The sequence below is a fragment of the Elephas maximus genome, chromosome 1 (genome assembly GCF_024166365.1).
Source record: "Elephas maximus indicus isolate mEleMax1 chromosome 1, mEleMax1 primary haplotype, whole genome shotgun sequence".
Classification (NCBI taxonomy): domain Eukaryota; kingdom Metazoa; phylum Chordata; class Mammalia; order Proboscidea; family Elephantidae; genus Elephas; species Elephas maximus.
In genome coordinates, this window is record NC_064819.1 from 199,016,926 (window position 1) to 199,028,882 (window position 11,957).

The following is an 11,957-nucleotide window of genomic DNA, read 5'->3' on the forward strand; positions in this document are numbered from 1 at the left end:
ATCATATAAATAAATTCCAGAAGGTGCTTAAGCATGAGGAAAGGGTAAAGGACAACAACAGTAACAAACTTTTAAATTTATCCTCAGAGCAGGACTAGGAGAGGATAAGCCTGAATATTAGAACGGATTGTGTAGTGTTAAGCTACAAAGCAGAAAGCTTCTCAGTTAAGAAGAAAGATCCTTTATTTGGAAGGGGTAGAATAAACACGATTCAGAGGAAAGGTGAACCCAAACTAGTCAAGTAGACAGTAGCAGAGTGCTTGAAATGAGTGCAAGACTCTACACCTCTCTAATGTGAAAGATGGCTGATGCGATTGAGTTCTTACTGATGATTTCTGAGGTCTGTGATGAATGGGTGAGGTGGCAAAGGCCTACTGGGCCCAACAGTATCCTGGTTTTCACAGTGGGGAAGAAGGTGTGTTTTGTGGCTTTAAGCTGATAGTCTTCATACCTGTTGCTAATGAAATTGTGGTTGGTTATGAACACTAAGAAGAGGGGAAAAAAAATGATCAACATGTAGCCAAAAGGTACCCCAGGCCTAATTTATTTATTTATTTAGGGTTGTCAAGAGAGGAATATGTCTTTTAGTTTGGTTTTTGACAAAATCATGATATCTTTTTGGAGAATACAGAACCATTGAGTGTGGTTGAGCCTCTAGTCAAATTTGTTTATAACTAGCTGAACGACCTCAGCAAAATGGTAGTTCCTTATCATCATATTCTCCAGACCAGGAAATGTATTTTGAGCCCTGTACCTACTGCAATGCTAGGTAATCAGTGTTTATTGGTTAAGTGAATAAATATCTAAGCAAATTAGCAATGGCCACCTCAAAGAGGCCTTTAGTACAGTAAGTACCACAGGGTTTTGCTCAGTGCTGTCTTCAGTTGTTTTCTAGTAATTGGGTGAAGCTTTGGAAGTCAGGGTTACAATATTTGCAGATAACCACAAACTGGGAGGAACAACACAGTTTATCGAAAGAGATCATTCTTGATAAACTAATACTATAATGGGGTTGGTTGGTTTTGGTTGGATATGCCCAAGTCGATAAGATGTTAATACTGTAGTAAAATTCCTTTCTTGGATCTATGAGCAGCTAAGTCCTGGCCCTGCCCTGCCAGGGATGGTAGAGGGCAAAAAGAGTGAATGTGGAGGTGGGGGGCGGTCGGTACTGAGTCTGTATCTTCACATGCTGAAGGGGATCAAGACAGGTGTGAGAGGCCCTCTGCTCACCTGGGGACAGCTTTTCAACCTTTCATACCCACTGTGGCTTTTTCCAAAGGACCCCTGGTTGTACAGTGGTAAGTGCTGGGCTGCTAACCGAGAGTTCGGCAGTTCGAACCCACCAGGCGCTCCACAGGAGAAAGATGAGGCAGTCTGCTTCTTAAAGATTTACAGCCTTGGAAACCCTATGGATCAGTTCTACCCTGTCCTATATTGTTGCTGTGAGTTGGAACCGACTTGGTGGCCGTGGGTTTTAAATGAGTATGGCTTTTTCCATGTAGTCAGTGTGATTTGGGAAATGGAAGTTGGCGAGTCACATTTTAAAGGCAGAACAGCATTCTTTAGTGTCCATGATGGAAACAGAAATCAAAATAAGAAAATCTTGCAGGGAAAGAAAATCTCAGTCAGAAGCAGATTTGGAGGCCTGTCTCCATCTCAAGATTCTATAACAGCACAGGCTCTGGAGCCTCAGAGCCTGGATTCAGCTCCTAGCTCATCCCCATTGCTGTGTGGCCTTAGGCAACTTACCTAAACTCTCTGAGCCTCTGTTTTATCATCTATAAAATAGAGATCATATTTATAATACCCACCTCCAGGATTGCAGTGAGAAAATTATGATTTTATATGTGAAACACTTAGAACAGTGCCTGACCATAAGCAATATGTGTTAGCTTTTATTACTGATATTGTTATTATTAAAACTTGGAAGAATATTAGGAGGGTGTAGTTAACAGAGTGTCTACATTCTCATCTCCCCTCCAAAAAAAAAGTGATAAAAGCTTAGGATAGGGGAGATATAATTTAGCAGCATAAATAACAAGGCTGATTTGGGCCGTTTTGAATATACTGAAAACTTTGCATCAAATTGACGGTGCAGTTTGAAGCTGCAGAAATGTGTGACTTCACTCGCTCTAGTTTTTACTGTTTTACTAGGCTTTTTGAAGAGAAACTGTCCTCATTGTCCTCATGCTGTTTCCCAATATCAATTCCTCAGACTGCTTTCGTCTACTAATTGAGATTAATTTTCCTAACATAACAACAATATTTGTGCTCCACTGCTTATGAAAGTGAAATTCAAGCATATGGGGTGACATTTGCCACCTTCCAAGACCTGGCCCTCCCCTTTCCCTTTTCCTTCCCCAATTTGCTTCCCTCAGCTTTGATCTGTGTGCTAAAGTCAGGCCTGAGTCCTGTTCTCCAGCTGACTTTCTTTCTTTTTGTCTTTACCTGAAACACTGTCTACTTGATTTTTGACTGTGGTAAGTGTTAATATGCTATCTTCCTGTATGAAGCCTGTGGTCCTTGCTAATGGAAACTTTCATTCCAGGAGTTACTCTTTTTATACAGATATATCATTAGCTCCTTTACTAGGTTTCAAGCTCTTTGAAGCAGCGACTGAGTTTGCTCACCTTTGCCTTCCTCTCAAGATCTAGCGTGGATCCCTGAGTCACAATCGGGGCTCACTTTGTGTTGAGTTGGAACTCCGTGGGTTGTGCAAATGGTTAATACGCTTGGTTGCTAACCAAAAGGTTGGAGATTCATGTCTACCAGAGGCATCTTGAAAAAAAAGTCCTGGCGATCTACTTCCAAAAAATCAGCCATTGAAAACCCTGTTGGAGCACAGTTCTACTCTGATACACATGGGGTCGCCATGAGTCTCAGTCATCTCAACAGCAGCTGGTTGGTTGTGTTGAGTTGCCTCAAAACCAATTAAAGGAGGGCATTGGCACCCAGCTGGAGCTTGCTAATGTACCCCTGTCCCGGCCAGCCAGGGTAGACCAGCTGAAGAAACTGGGTGATCCTTCTTATTTATTTATTGCTCCCTTCTAGTCTTATTTCTGAACTACTCTAGAAGTCTTTTTTCTCCTTTCATTTTCTGTACATTTTCATACTTTTAAACCACCCTTGCTTTTTCTTCCTGTCCTGTCTAACCTGCCTTGCTTGTGTACATAGGAGTACAGCCAGTCATTTCTCTTTTCCGCCTTCCTGTCTTCATATATCTTTCTTAAAATATTTTTCTCGTCCAGGCCCCTTTCCTGTATCAGCCTCAGGAATAGAAAATGGCAATGCTAGTAGACAATGTTTTAACAAGTGGAAAGGACTAGGAATCTGTCCGAAGTGGTAATTCACTATGGTTGCTTTTAAACCAAATCAAAGGCATTTGCTCAGTTTCCATCTTCTTCAGAGAGATTTCAAACTAATTCCTTTTCCTGCCATATGGAAATAACTGGGTTAGATGGCTGCTATCTAATTTAAGCATTTTATTCTAACATTTGAAACTGTTTTAGTTTCAAGAAAACATAGGTTAACACAAAGCTTTGTTTTCTCTAGGGTTTGGGAAAGGTTCTAAGCGATAGTATGTATACTTTGATAAATTTCGTAGACCAGAAGTGTGGGTTACAATTTAGTTTGTTCTTCCAACATTAAACTATTTTAATCCTAGTTACAATTCCACTGAAGGCTGGATTTACTCACCAGCTTGTTCAGCTAGCTAAAACTTTAGATATTATTCACACAGTCCTGTTATTCAGACACAATTCAGAAATCATAAATAGAATTTAAAAGGAGAGCTCAGTTTTGCAGGATGAGATTTGATGCCTCGAAGAAACCTCAGCAATTTGCCAAAGACCTTGTGGGTTTTAAAATATTCTGTTTCTCTACCAGCCAGATTTCGCAGCTTGAGAACTATTTCATTACAAATAAAGACAAATATTTTACCAAGTCACAAAATACTGATTTTTGTTTTGATGTTAATTTTGTTTGCTCATATTTTTAGCTAGGAAAGTTAGTTACAGTAATATGATAGTCATCCAGCAAGTATCAGGAAAGGAATTACTCCCTGATTCAGCAATTTAGCTAATATTTCTTGAATACTGGTTATGTGCAAGGTACTATATTGAATGTTTCTCGTAATAAAAACATGAATTAGACTTGATGGCTGCCCACAAGAAGTGAGAGAACCAAGACATTATATTATAAAATGGCAGATGCCATAGAAGTTTTGCTAAAATGATCTGGGGATTGAAAACTCACATGGGGTTCAGTGAGTCAGTCAGAGAAGACTTTATAAAGGAAGTGGGACATGAGCTTCACCCATTAGCTGGATGTCAATATGTGTATATAGGGACGGGCGGTGGGGGGACCTAGATGGCAGAAACATCATTAGCAAGGTCTCAGAAACAGTACAGTATGGTGTATAAATGGAAAACAAGGACTATTGGTTGGGTTTGAGTTCTCAGCAAATAAAAGGGAACAGTTACAGAGAAGGCTAAATTCAATGGGTTAAATTCCAGATTAAGTTTTGGTAGGTTGTGGGGAATATTTTATCCATTATCCACTCTTTAAACAACTTTAGATTTGTGCCTTAGGATAATTTATCTGACCCCGGTATGTAAACTTGATTGTTGAAGAAGCAGAATTAATTGGCGTTTGGAAAACCAGTTAGGAAGTTATTCTTACGGTCTAGTAGGAGTTGGAAACCCTGGTGCCATAGTGGTTAAGACCTATGGCTGCTAACCAAAAGGTTGGCAGTTAGAATCCCCCAGGGGCTCATTGGAAACCCTATGGGACAGTTCTACTCAGTCCTGTAGGGATGCTATGAGTCAGAATCGACTCGATGGCAGTGAGTTTGGTTTTTGGTTGAGTAGGAGTTAATAAGAGCTGTACTAGGCTAGGAAGAGTAGAAATGGAAAGGAGGGGTGGAATGAGAGACATTGTGCAGTGAAAATTGTGAAGATTTAGAACCTGATTGGAAAATGAGAGGAAGAAAAAAGGGAGAAGTTAAAGATGACTGAAGAGTCAAGCCTGAATACTGATAACATTAAAAAAAAAAAACTCAGACAACTCAAACAGTACAGCCTGTGTATGGCAGAAGATGGTTTCAGCTTTGCAAGCAAAGTATGAATATATATGCTTCCCATTCCTCCAATGGTCAGGTGGGGGAATGTGAAATTGAAACTCAGGATATGACTTGAAATGTAGACTTGGGACTCATTAAGGAAATGGAAGAAGGTGTAGGAGTGGTTATGAATGCCAAGGGAGAGTATAGGAGAGAAGATGACCAAGGACAGGACTCTTGAGAAGGTGGTCTACTTTGAAGTGAGGGAAGAAGAAAGCCAAAATTGAAATAGTTGATGAGGTCAGGGAAGAGCCAGGAGGACTTAGTGTCATGACAGGCTGGAGAAGAAAGCATTTCAAGCAACGAGGAGTTAGTAATGTCCATGGAAACGGAGAAGGAAGATGAGAATTAAGAAGGGGGAATTAAATTTGATAATTAAGAGTTCATTGATGACTGTCACGAGAATTTTTTAGAACTGTGAGTTGCTGGAATGCATTCTTATACATGTCTGGGGTTTGTTTGGTTTTGGCCTATTAAGTGTTCTGGATTTTTTCATTTCTTAAAAATAACACACACAACGAAGGATGGTGCATGTGCATGTGTGTGTAAGAGAGAAAGAGACTGCACATGTCTTGTGTCCTGGTAATTTTTATATAATCAGTGGTAAAGTTATTTAAGTAAAATACTGAATACCTCGAGTTCATATTTTACAAATAACAGAAAAACTTATTCAGACAAAAAAGGAAATCTCCAGAATTTTATTTTAATCAATAAACAAAAATTTCTATCAAAACTATGTTAATTAATTCCTCTTCCCCCTTTCATCATATAAAACAGCAACAACAAATGTGTGTGTTTGTGTGTGTGATAAGGACCATAAGCCTTTTTCAGAAGAAAAAATTCATAGGGAATAAACTAAAAGATTTTTATACTCACAATTATATTTTTGAAAGCCTCTTTATTTTGGCCCTTTGCGACAGAGAGCAAGCGCGTGTATCCATATGCATGCTCAGTTTCGTGAGATTATGTACCAGTATGTTCCATTACATGTTACAATAGTAAGACCTTAGTTCACTCAGCAAGTGTTTAGAGAGTACATGCTTGGTGCCTGGCAATGTGTTGGGTTCCAGGGGTATAAAGATGAGTGAAACATGACCTTGCTCTCAAAAACTTTACAGTTCAGTAGGGGGTGAGGGGTGTGCTGAAGAAAAAAAAAGGATGGAAAATGCTATAGAATAGATGTAAATAATGAGGCACGCAAAGACCTGCCTAAGGATTGGGGTGTCAGGAAAGGCCTCACCCAGGAGATCACCCAGGAGTCTAAGATAGTCAAAAGCTTTGAGTATGAGTCAGGCAGTTGAAGGACTTGAGGAAGGTCATTCCAGGAAGAGAGTCATGGGGCCACAAATGGGCTTGGCATGTATCCCAGAACAGTAGAAAGTTCAAGATGGAAGGAACATAAGGCTTGTGGATGGCAGATATGGAAAATATAACTGGCAAGGCAGGTTGGAACTACCTGGACCACGTGATTACTATAGATAGTGTGGATCTATGCTGACCAATATGGTGGCCATAATCTACATGTGGCTATTGAGCATTTGAATGTGGCTACTCTGAATTGAGATATGAGATATGCTGTAAAGAGCTAGATAATTTAGATTTTTACACAAAATATGGGCACATTTTATATTAGTAAAAGGGGAAAGTTCTCCATGACTGAGGTGTCCATATAATATTTCTTCTAAACTTGGATACTTTTAAGTGTGAAAAGGAAGGCTAACAGGACATATGGTCACTCACTCCATGACTGTGAGAGAAAAGCCCACTATATCCATATAATACTGGAAATGTTATCACTTCTTTATGTTTAAGACTTTGTCAGACTAGACATTGCATTTTTGGAAATCCAAAGAGGGAGTCCCTTTGCTCTGTAAGAACTGGGGCAGTCACTTTGCATCTAGAAATAATCTTGTTAACAAGTAGGTATATTTTTTACAGGCTTTGGTGCCTGATTGAAGAGGAGAGACAAAACTTCATCTGATAAATGGTTGTCAGTTAGAAGTAGTGAAAAATGCCCCTCAAATTGAAGTCCTGTTTAAAAACCAATTTTTTTAGGAACTTTGCAAATATAAAACACTTGACCCTGATTTTAAGTTCCCATTAAAATTACTAAATTAGGTAGCTTGATTTTTATTTAGCTAGGTATTTTTATTTCTTTTTTTCAGTTTAGAAACATTTGGAGTTACAGGCTTAACTCAAGGCTACCTTCATGGAGAAAATGTTAACTATTTGGCTTTTGGTATCATGTTTATTTTTGTAAGAAGTCATCATCTGATTGATTGAGCTAGAGTGTAAACTGCTTGAGGAAGCAGATTTTGGTATTTTCTGATGTTTCCATGGCATCTAGAACAGGGCCCAGTACATAGCAGTGACCTGATAAACAGTTGTTGAATTAAATTGATGAGCAAACCCATGAACATATTTGGTTCATCATCTTTTTTCCTTCTTTCAGAATAAAAGACCAAGCTATGATAGCAACAGGTGGAGTGATAACAGGCCTGGCTGCCTTGAAAAGGCAAGACTCTGCCAGATCACAGCATCATGTCAACCTCAGTCCCTCACCTGCTGCCCAGGAGAAGAAACCAGTTCGACGTCGGCCTCGAGCTGATGTAGTGGTGGTTCGTGGCAAGATCCGGCTTTATTCCCCGTCTGGTTTCTTCCTCATTTTAGGAGTCGTTATTTCAATTATAGGCATTGCAATGGCAGTCCTTGGATATTGGCCCCAAAAAGAACATTTTATAGATGCTGAAACAACATTGTCAACAAACGAAACTCAAGTCATTCGAAACCAAGGTGGTGTGGTGGTTCGCTTCTTTGAGCAGCATTTACATTCTGACAAAATGAAAATGCTTGGCCCTTTCACAATGGGGATTGGGATTTTCATTTTCATTTGTGCAAATGCTATTCTTCATGAAAACCGTGACAAAGAAACCAAAATCATACACATGAGGGATATCTATTCCACAGTCATAGACATCCACACCCTAAGAATCAAGGAGCAAAAGCATATGAATGGCATGTACACTGGTCTGATGGGAGAAACAGAAGTAAAACAAAATGGGAGCTCCTGTGCCTCGAGACTGGCAGCAAATACGATTGCCTCTTTCTCGGGTTTCAGGGGAAGTTTTCGCATGGACAGCTCTGTCGAGGAGGATGAACTCACTGTAAATGAAAGTAAGAGTTTTGGGCATCTCATGCCCCCATTGCTCTCTGACAGCTCTGTCTCTGTCTTCGGCCTCTATCCACCTCCTTCTAAAGCAACTGAAGATAAGACCAGTGGCCCTAAGAAATGTGAAACCAAGTCAATTGTGTCATCGTCCATCAGTGCTTTTACGTTGCCTGTCATCAAACTTAATAACTGTGTTATTGATGAGCCCAGTATAGATAACATCACTGAGGATGCTGATAACCGCAAAAGTAGGTCGAGGAACATGTCAATGGATTCCCTGGTAGTCCCTTTACCCAACACCAGTGAATCCTTCCAGCCAGTCAGCATGGTGCTCCCAAGGAATAATTCTGTTGGGGAGTCTCTTTCGAGTCAGTACAAGTCCTCTGTGGCCCTTGGACCTGGGGCCGGGCAGCTCTTGTCTCCTGGGGCTGCTAGAAGACAGTTTGGGTCTAACACATCCTTGCATTTGCTCTCCTCACACTCAAAATCCTTGGACTTAGACCGGCGTCCCTCCACCCTCACTGTTCAGGCAGAGCAACGGAAACATCCAAGTTGGCCTCGGTTGGATAGAAGCAACAGCAAAGGGTATATGAAACTAGAGAACAAAGAAGACCCGATGGATAGGTTGCATGTGCCCCAAGCTGCCATTAAAAAAGACTTTACCAATAAGGAAAAGCTTCTTATGATTTCAAGATCTCACAATAATTTGAGTTTTGAACATGATGAATTTTTGAGTAACAACTTAAAACGGGGAACTTCTGAAACAAGGTTTTAATGTTAAAAAAATATCATTTTACAAGGCTATATATTTTAAAACTATTTTCACAGGTGTTACTTTGTTATAGCATTGGTTGTAAGCCTTTTTAATCAAATGGTTTGTAGTGTACTAGGACTGGCTGCTTAATTCTACATTGAAGATGGTTGTATGTTTGGGTTACTTATAACTACAGTACTCCATGTTATCACATATGCTTTTATTTTTCCATTGCTTTGAAAGCACAGTCTCTTTTATTAATGAGTGCAAAATACTTGCATCCAGGTTAAAACTCCTTTTTTCTTCACTTATAAGTTCTTTCATTGATTATCATATTCATAAAATGAAGCATCCAGTATGGAAAAGGTAAGGTACCAAAGAATGGGCTAGAAGTACCAAATTCAAATTCAGGCCCAAAACTTAATACATATTTGTGAGTGTGAGTGCAACTCCTAGGATGTGACTTTCTGAAAAACTGCTTTTATGTAGAATTGGTTAACACATTTAAAAGAGAAAAATCTAGACTCTGTGTGAGCTAAATAACATGAATTGGTTAAATTGGCTTAGTTCTGTGTGAGCTAAAAATATGAATCGGTTATGTTGGTTGTGACTTCTACCCAGAGCTCTAGGTAGTATTTTTTCAACGTCAGCTATGTTTTAACCCTTTGCTGTTGAGTCAATTCTGACTCCTAGCCACCCTCTACGACCAAGTAGAAGAGCACTATAGGGTTTCGAAGGCTGTAAACCTTTACAGAAGCAGACTGCCACATCTTTCTCCCCTGGAGCCGCTGGTGGGTTCAAACCACTGACCTTTCAGTTAGCAGCCAGGAACTTAACCACTGAGCCATCAGAGCTCTCCCAGGTTTCCAGTTATGTTTTAGTAATGTTTCATTATGAAACCATGTATTCAAGAGCCATGGATGAGAATGTCAGATATTCTTAGGGGTAAATATCGAAATGATATTAGCTGTAACTTTAGATATTCAGAATCAAAATTTCTTTGAAAACTGACTTGTAAAATGAATGAACCAATATAGTTTTTAGAAATGCTATCGTGAAATAAATAATTATATACGTGAAGAAAATCTTTAATATCTAATTAATGGAAATACTTTATATGCTAGTTAATGCCAACTAGTCTCAGTACTTTTTTCTAACCATCTCTATTATTCAATACCCATTCATTCCCATATCGATATTTTTCTCTGATTTTTTTTAGTACCTGTTAGTGGGAAAATAATCAGCTAAAGTTGACATTTCTTTTTACCTTGGCATATCATTTTTTTTTATCACTAGCTTGGTGGTTCAAGAACATTTAATCCTTGATAAATTGCCTTGAAATTTACCTTGTGCTGTAAAGCCTTATGATATCCCCAAAGACTTTCTTATGGTATAATAACTTTTTAAGATTGTGGTTACCAGTTATTGAAAATGATAAATATTAAAACAGATGTTTCCATCAGAAAATCGTCATGTTTTCCATTACAGTAACATGTAACTTTAAGAATTGTTTAATAGAATACTCAGGAAATTTTACAAGTTTTTCCCCAATGCCTAAGCATTTCTGGACGTGAGTATTGCAGTTATGTAAGAGAGGAATGAAGATATATTTGTAGCTTCTCCCCATTCCACCTTGTATTTGCATCATGAGTTTTCCTGAATTAGGCACCTGTTAGAACATCAAGCCTGTGTATGGTAATAGAATGGACTCAATATTTTACTGTAAGGCATTTAATAAACTTCTGTTCTTAATAGTTTGTGTTCTTCATACATTTATTTATTTATTTTTAAAGTGAAATGGTTATCTCTGCTTGTTCTGTGTTTTCTAAACTTTCAGATACATTCTACTGAAGCACTTTATTCCTTAGCATACATGCTGGGTATTTTGGTTTTTTTCTTTTGCTTCTTTTAGTTTAACAAATCAGGTTCACCTACCTATAGAAATAGGCTGTTTTCATTTTCTCTCACCTTGGGATCATTTTCACTCAACATTTCATTGACTCCCAGGAAAATAACCAGCATCCAGGAAATGTCAGTGACACTTCCAGATTTGAAAACAATGGCTCTCAACACCCCTGAGGGAACAAATAACTAAAGCCATATAATTGTCTCAGTTTACCCCTGAAAGAGCCCTAGCAGTTTGGAGAGGACCAGGCAGCATGGGATTTGGAGGCTCCAAATAAAGGAATTGGGGACTCAAAGCAGTGGCTCCTGCTCAACCTTCTCTCTATTAAAACACTTGAGTTTTTTAATCTACCAAACAAATCAACTTTATTAAATGAGAAATAATTTTATTTTAAATTCATCAAAGATTTATGTTGGTAATTAAAGCTTCAAATAATTGTGATATATTTCCACCCAAAAGGAACAAAACCTGGACTTTTAATTTTATTTTATTTTGTATATTTTCTAAGGCTTTTTACAGATATTAAAATTTGTTTACAAACTCCATTTCTTCTAGGAAACTCCAGGAGTCTGGACCATGGGCTGGCTGCCTGTAGCCCAAAAAGCTCCTAGGCCTCTGGCCTATCTCAGGTGTGCCCTTGAGAAGTGGGAGGGAGGGAGGAGGGTTCTGAGTTCACTGAGAACAGTATGCCTCTGGTGGCTTTGCCACTCCAGCTGTGTAGCCTTAAGTGAATCAATTTCTCAGTTCAATTAATTTCTTAATTTCAAGGCCTTGGATTCCTCAGCCGTGAAGAGAAATGAGTCAGAGCTTAAAATATAAAATCCTTTCCAGCTCTAAATTTCCAGGGCCCCTGGTACCCTCAGATGAAGATACACTGCTTGTCACTCTTTCTTTACAGCTGTTTGTGTCTCAAATGATGAGGGAAAGGAACTGTGATAGAACAGAGTAGGTAGACTCAAGGATATTGGGTCCAGAGTAAAAAACACATTGACGTAGAGTTGATTCCAAC

At 38.9% G+C, this 11,957-nt stretch overlaps 1 protein-coding gene across 3 annotated transcripts in view; it reads left to right on the top strand.

Moving 5' to 3' along the window:
- The window catches only part of TMEM200A (transmembrane protein 200A), an 84,071-nt gene extending 74,855 nt beyond the window's left edge, over positions 1-9,216 (top strand). For all 3 annotated transcript variants that reach the window (XM_049875583.1, XM_049875593.1, XM_049875602.1), the window contains one exon: positions 7,572-9,216. In XM_049875583.1, coding sequence (XP_049731540.1) covers positions 7,588-9,063 — 1,476 coding nt within the window. In that variant the 5' untranslated portion in view covers positions 7,572-7,587 and the 3' untranslated portion in view covers positions 9,064-9,216. The remainder of the gene's footprint in view (positions 1-7,571) is intronic.
- The last annotated feature ends 2,741 nt before the right edge of the window (positions 9,217-11,957 follow it).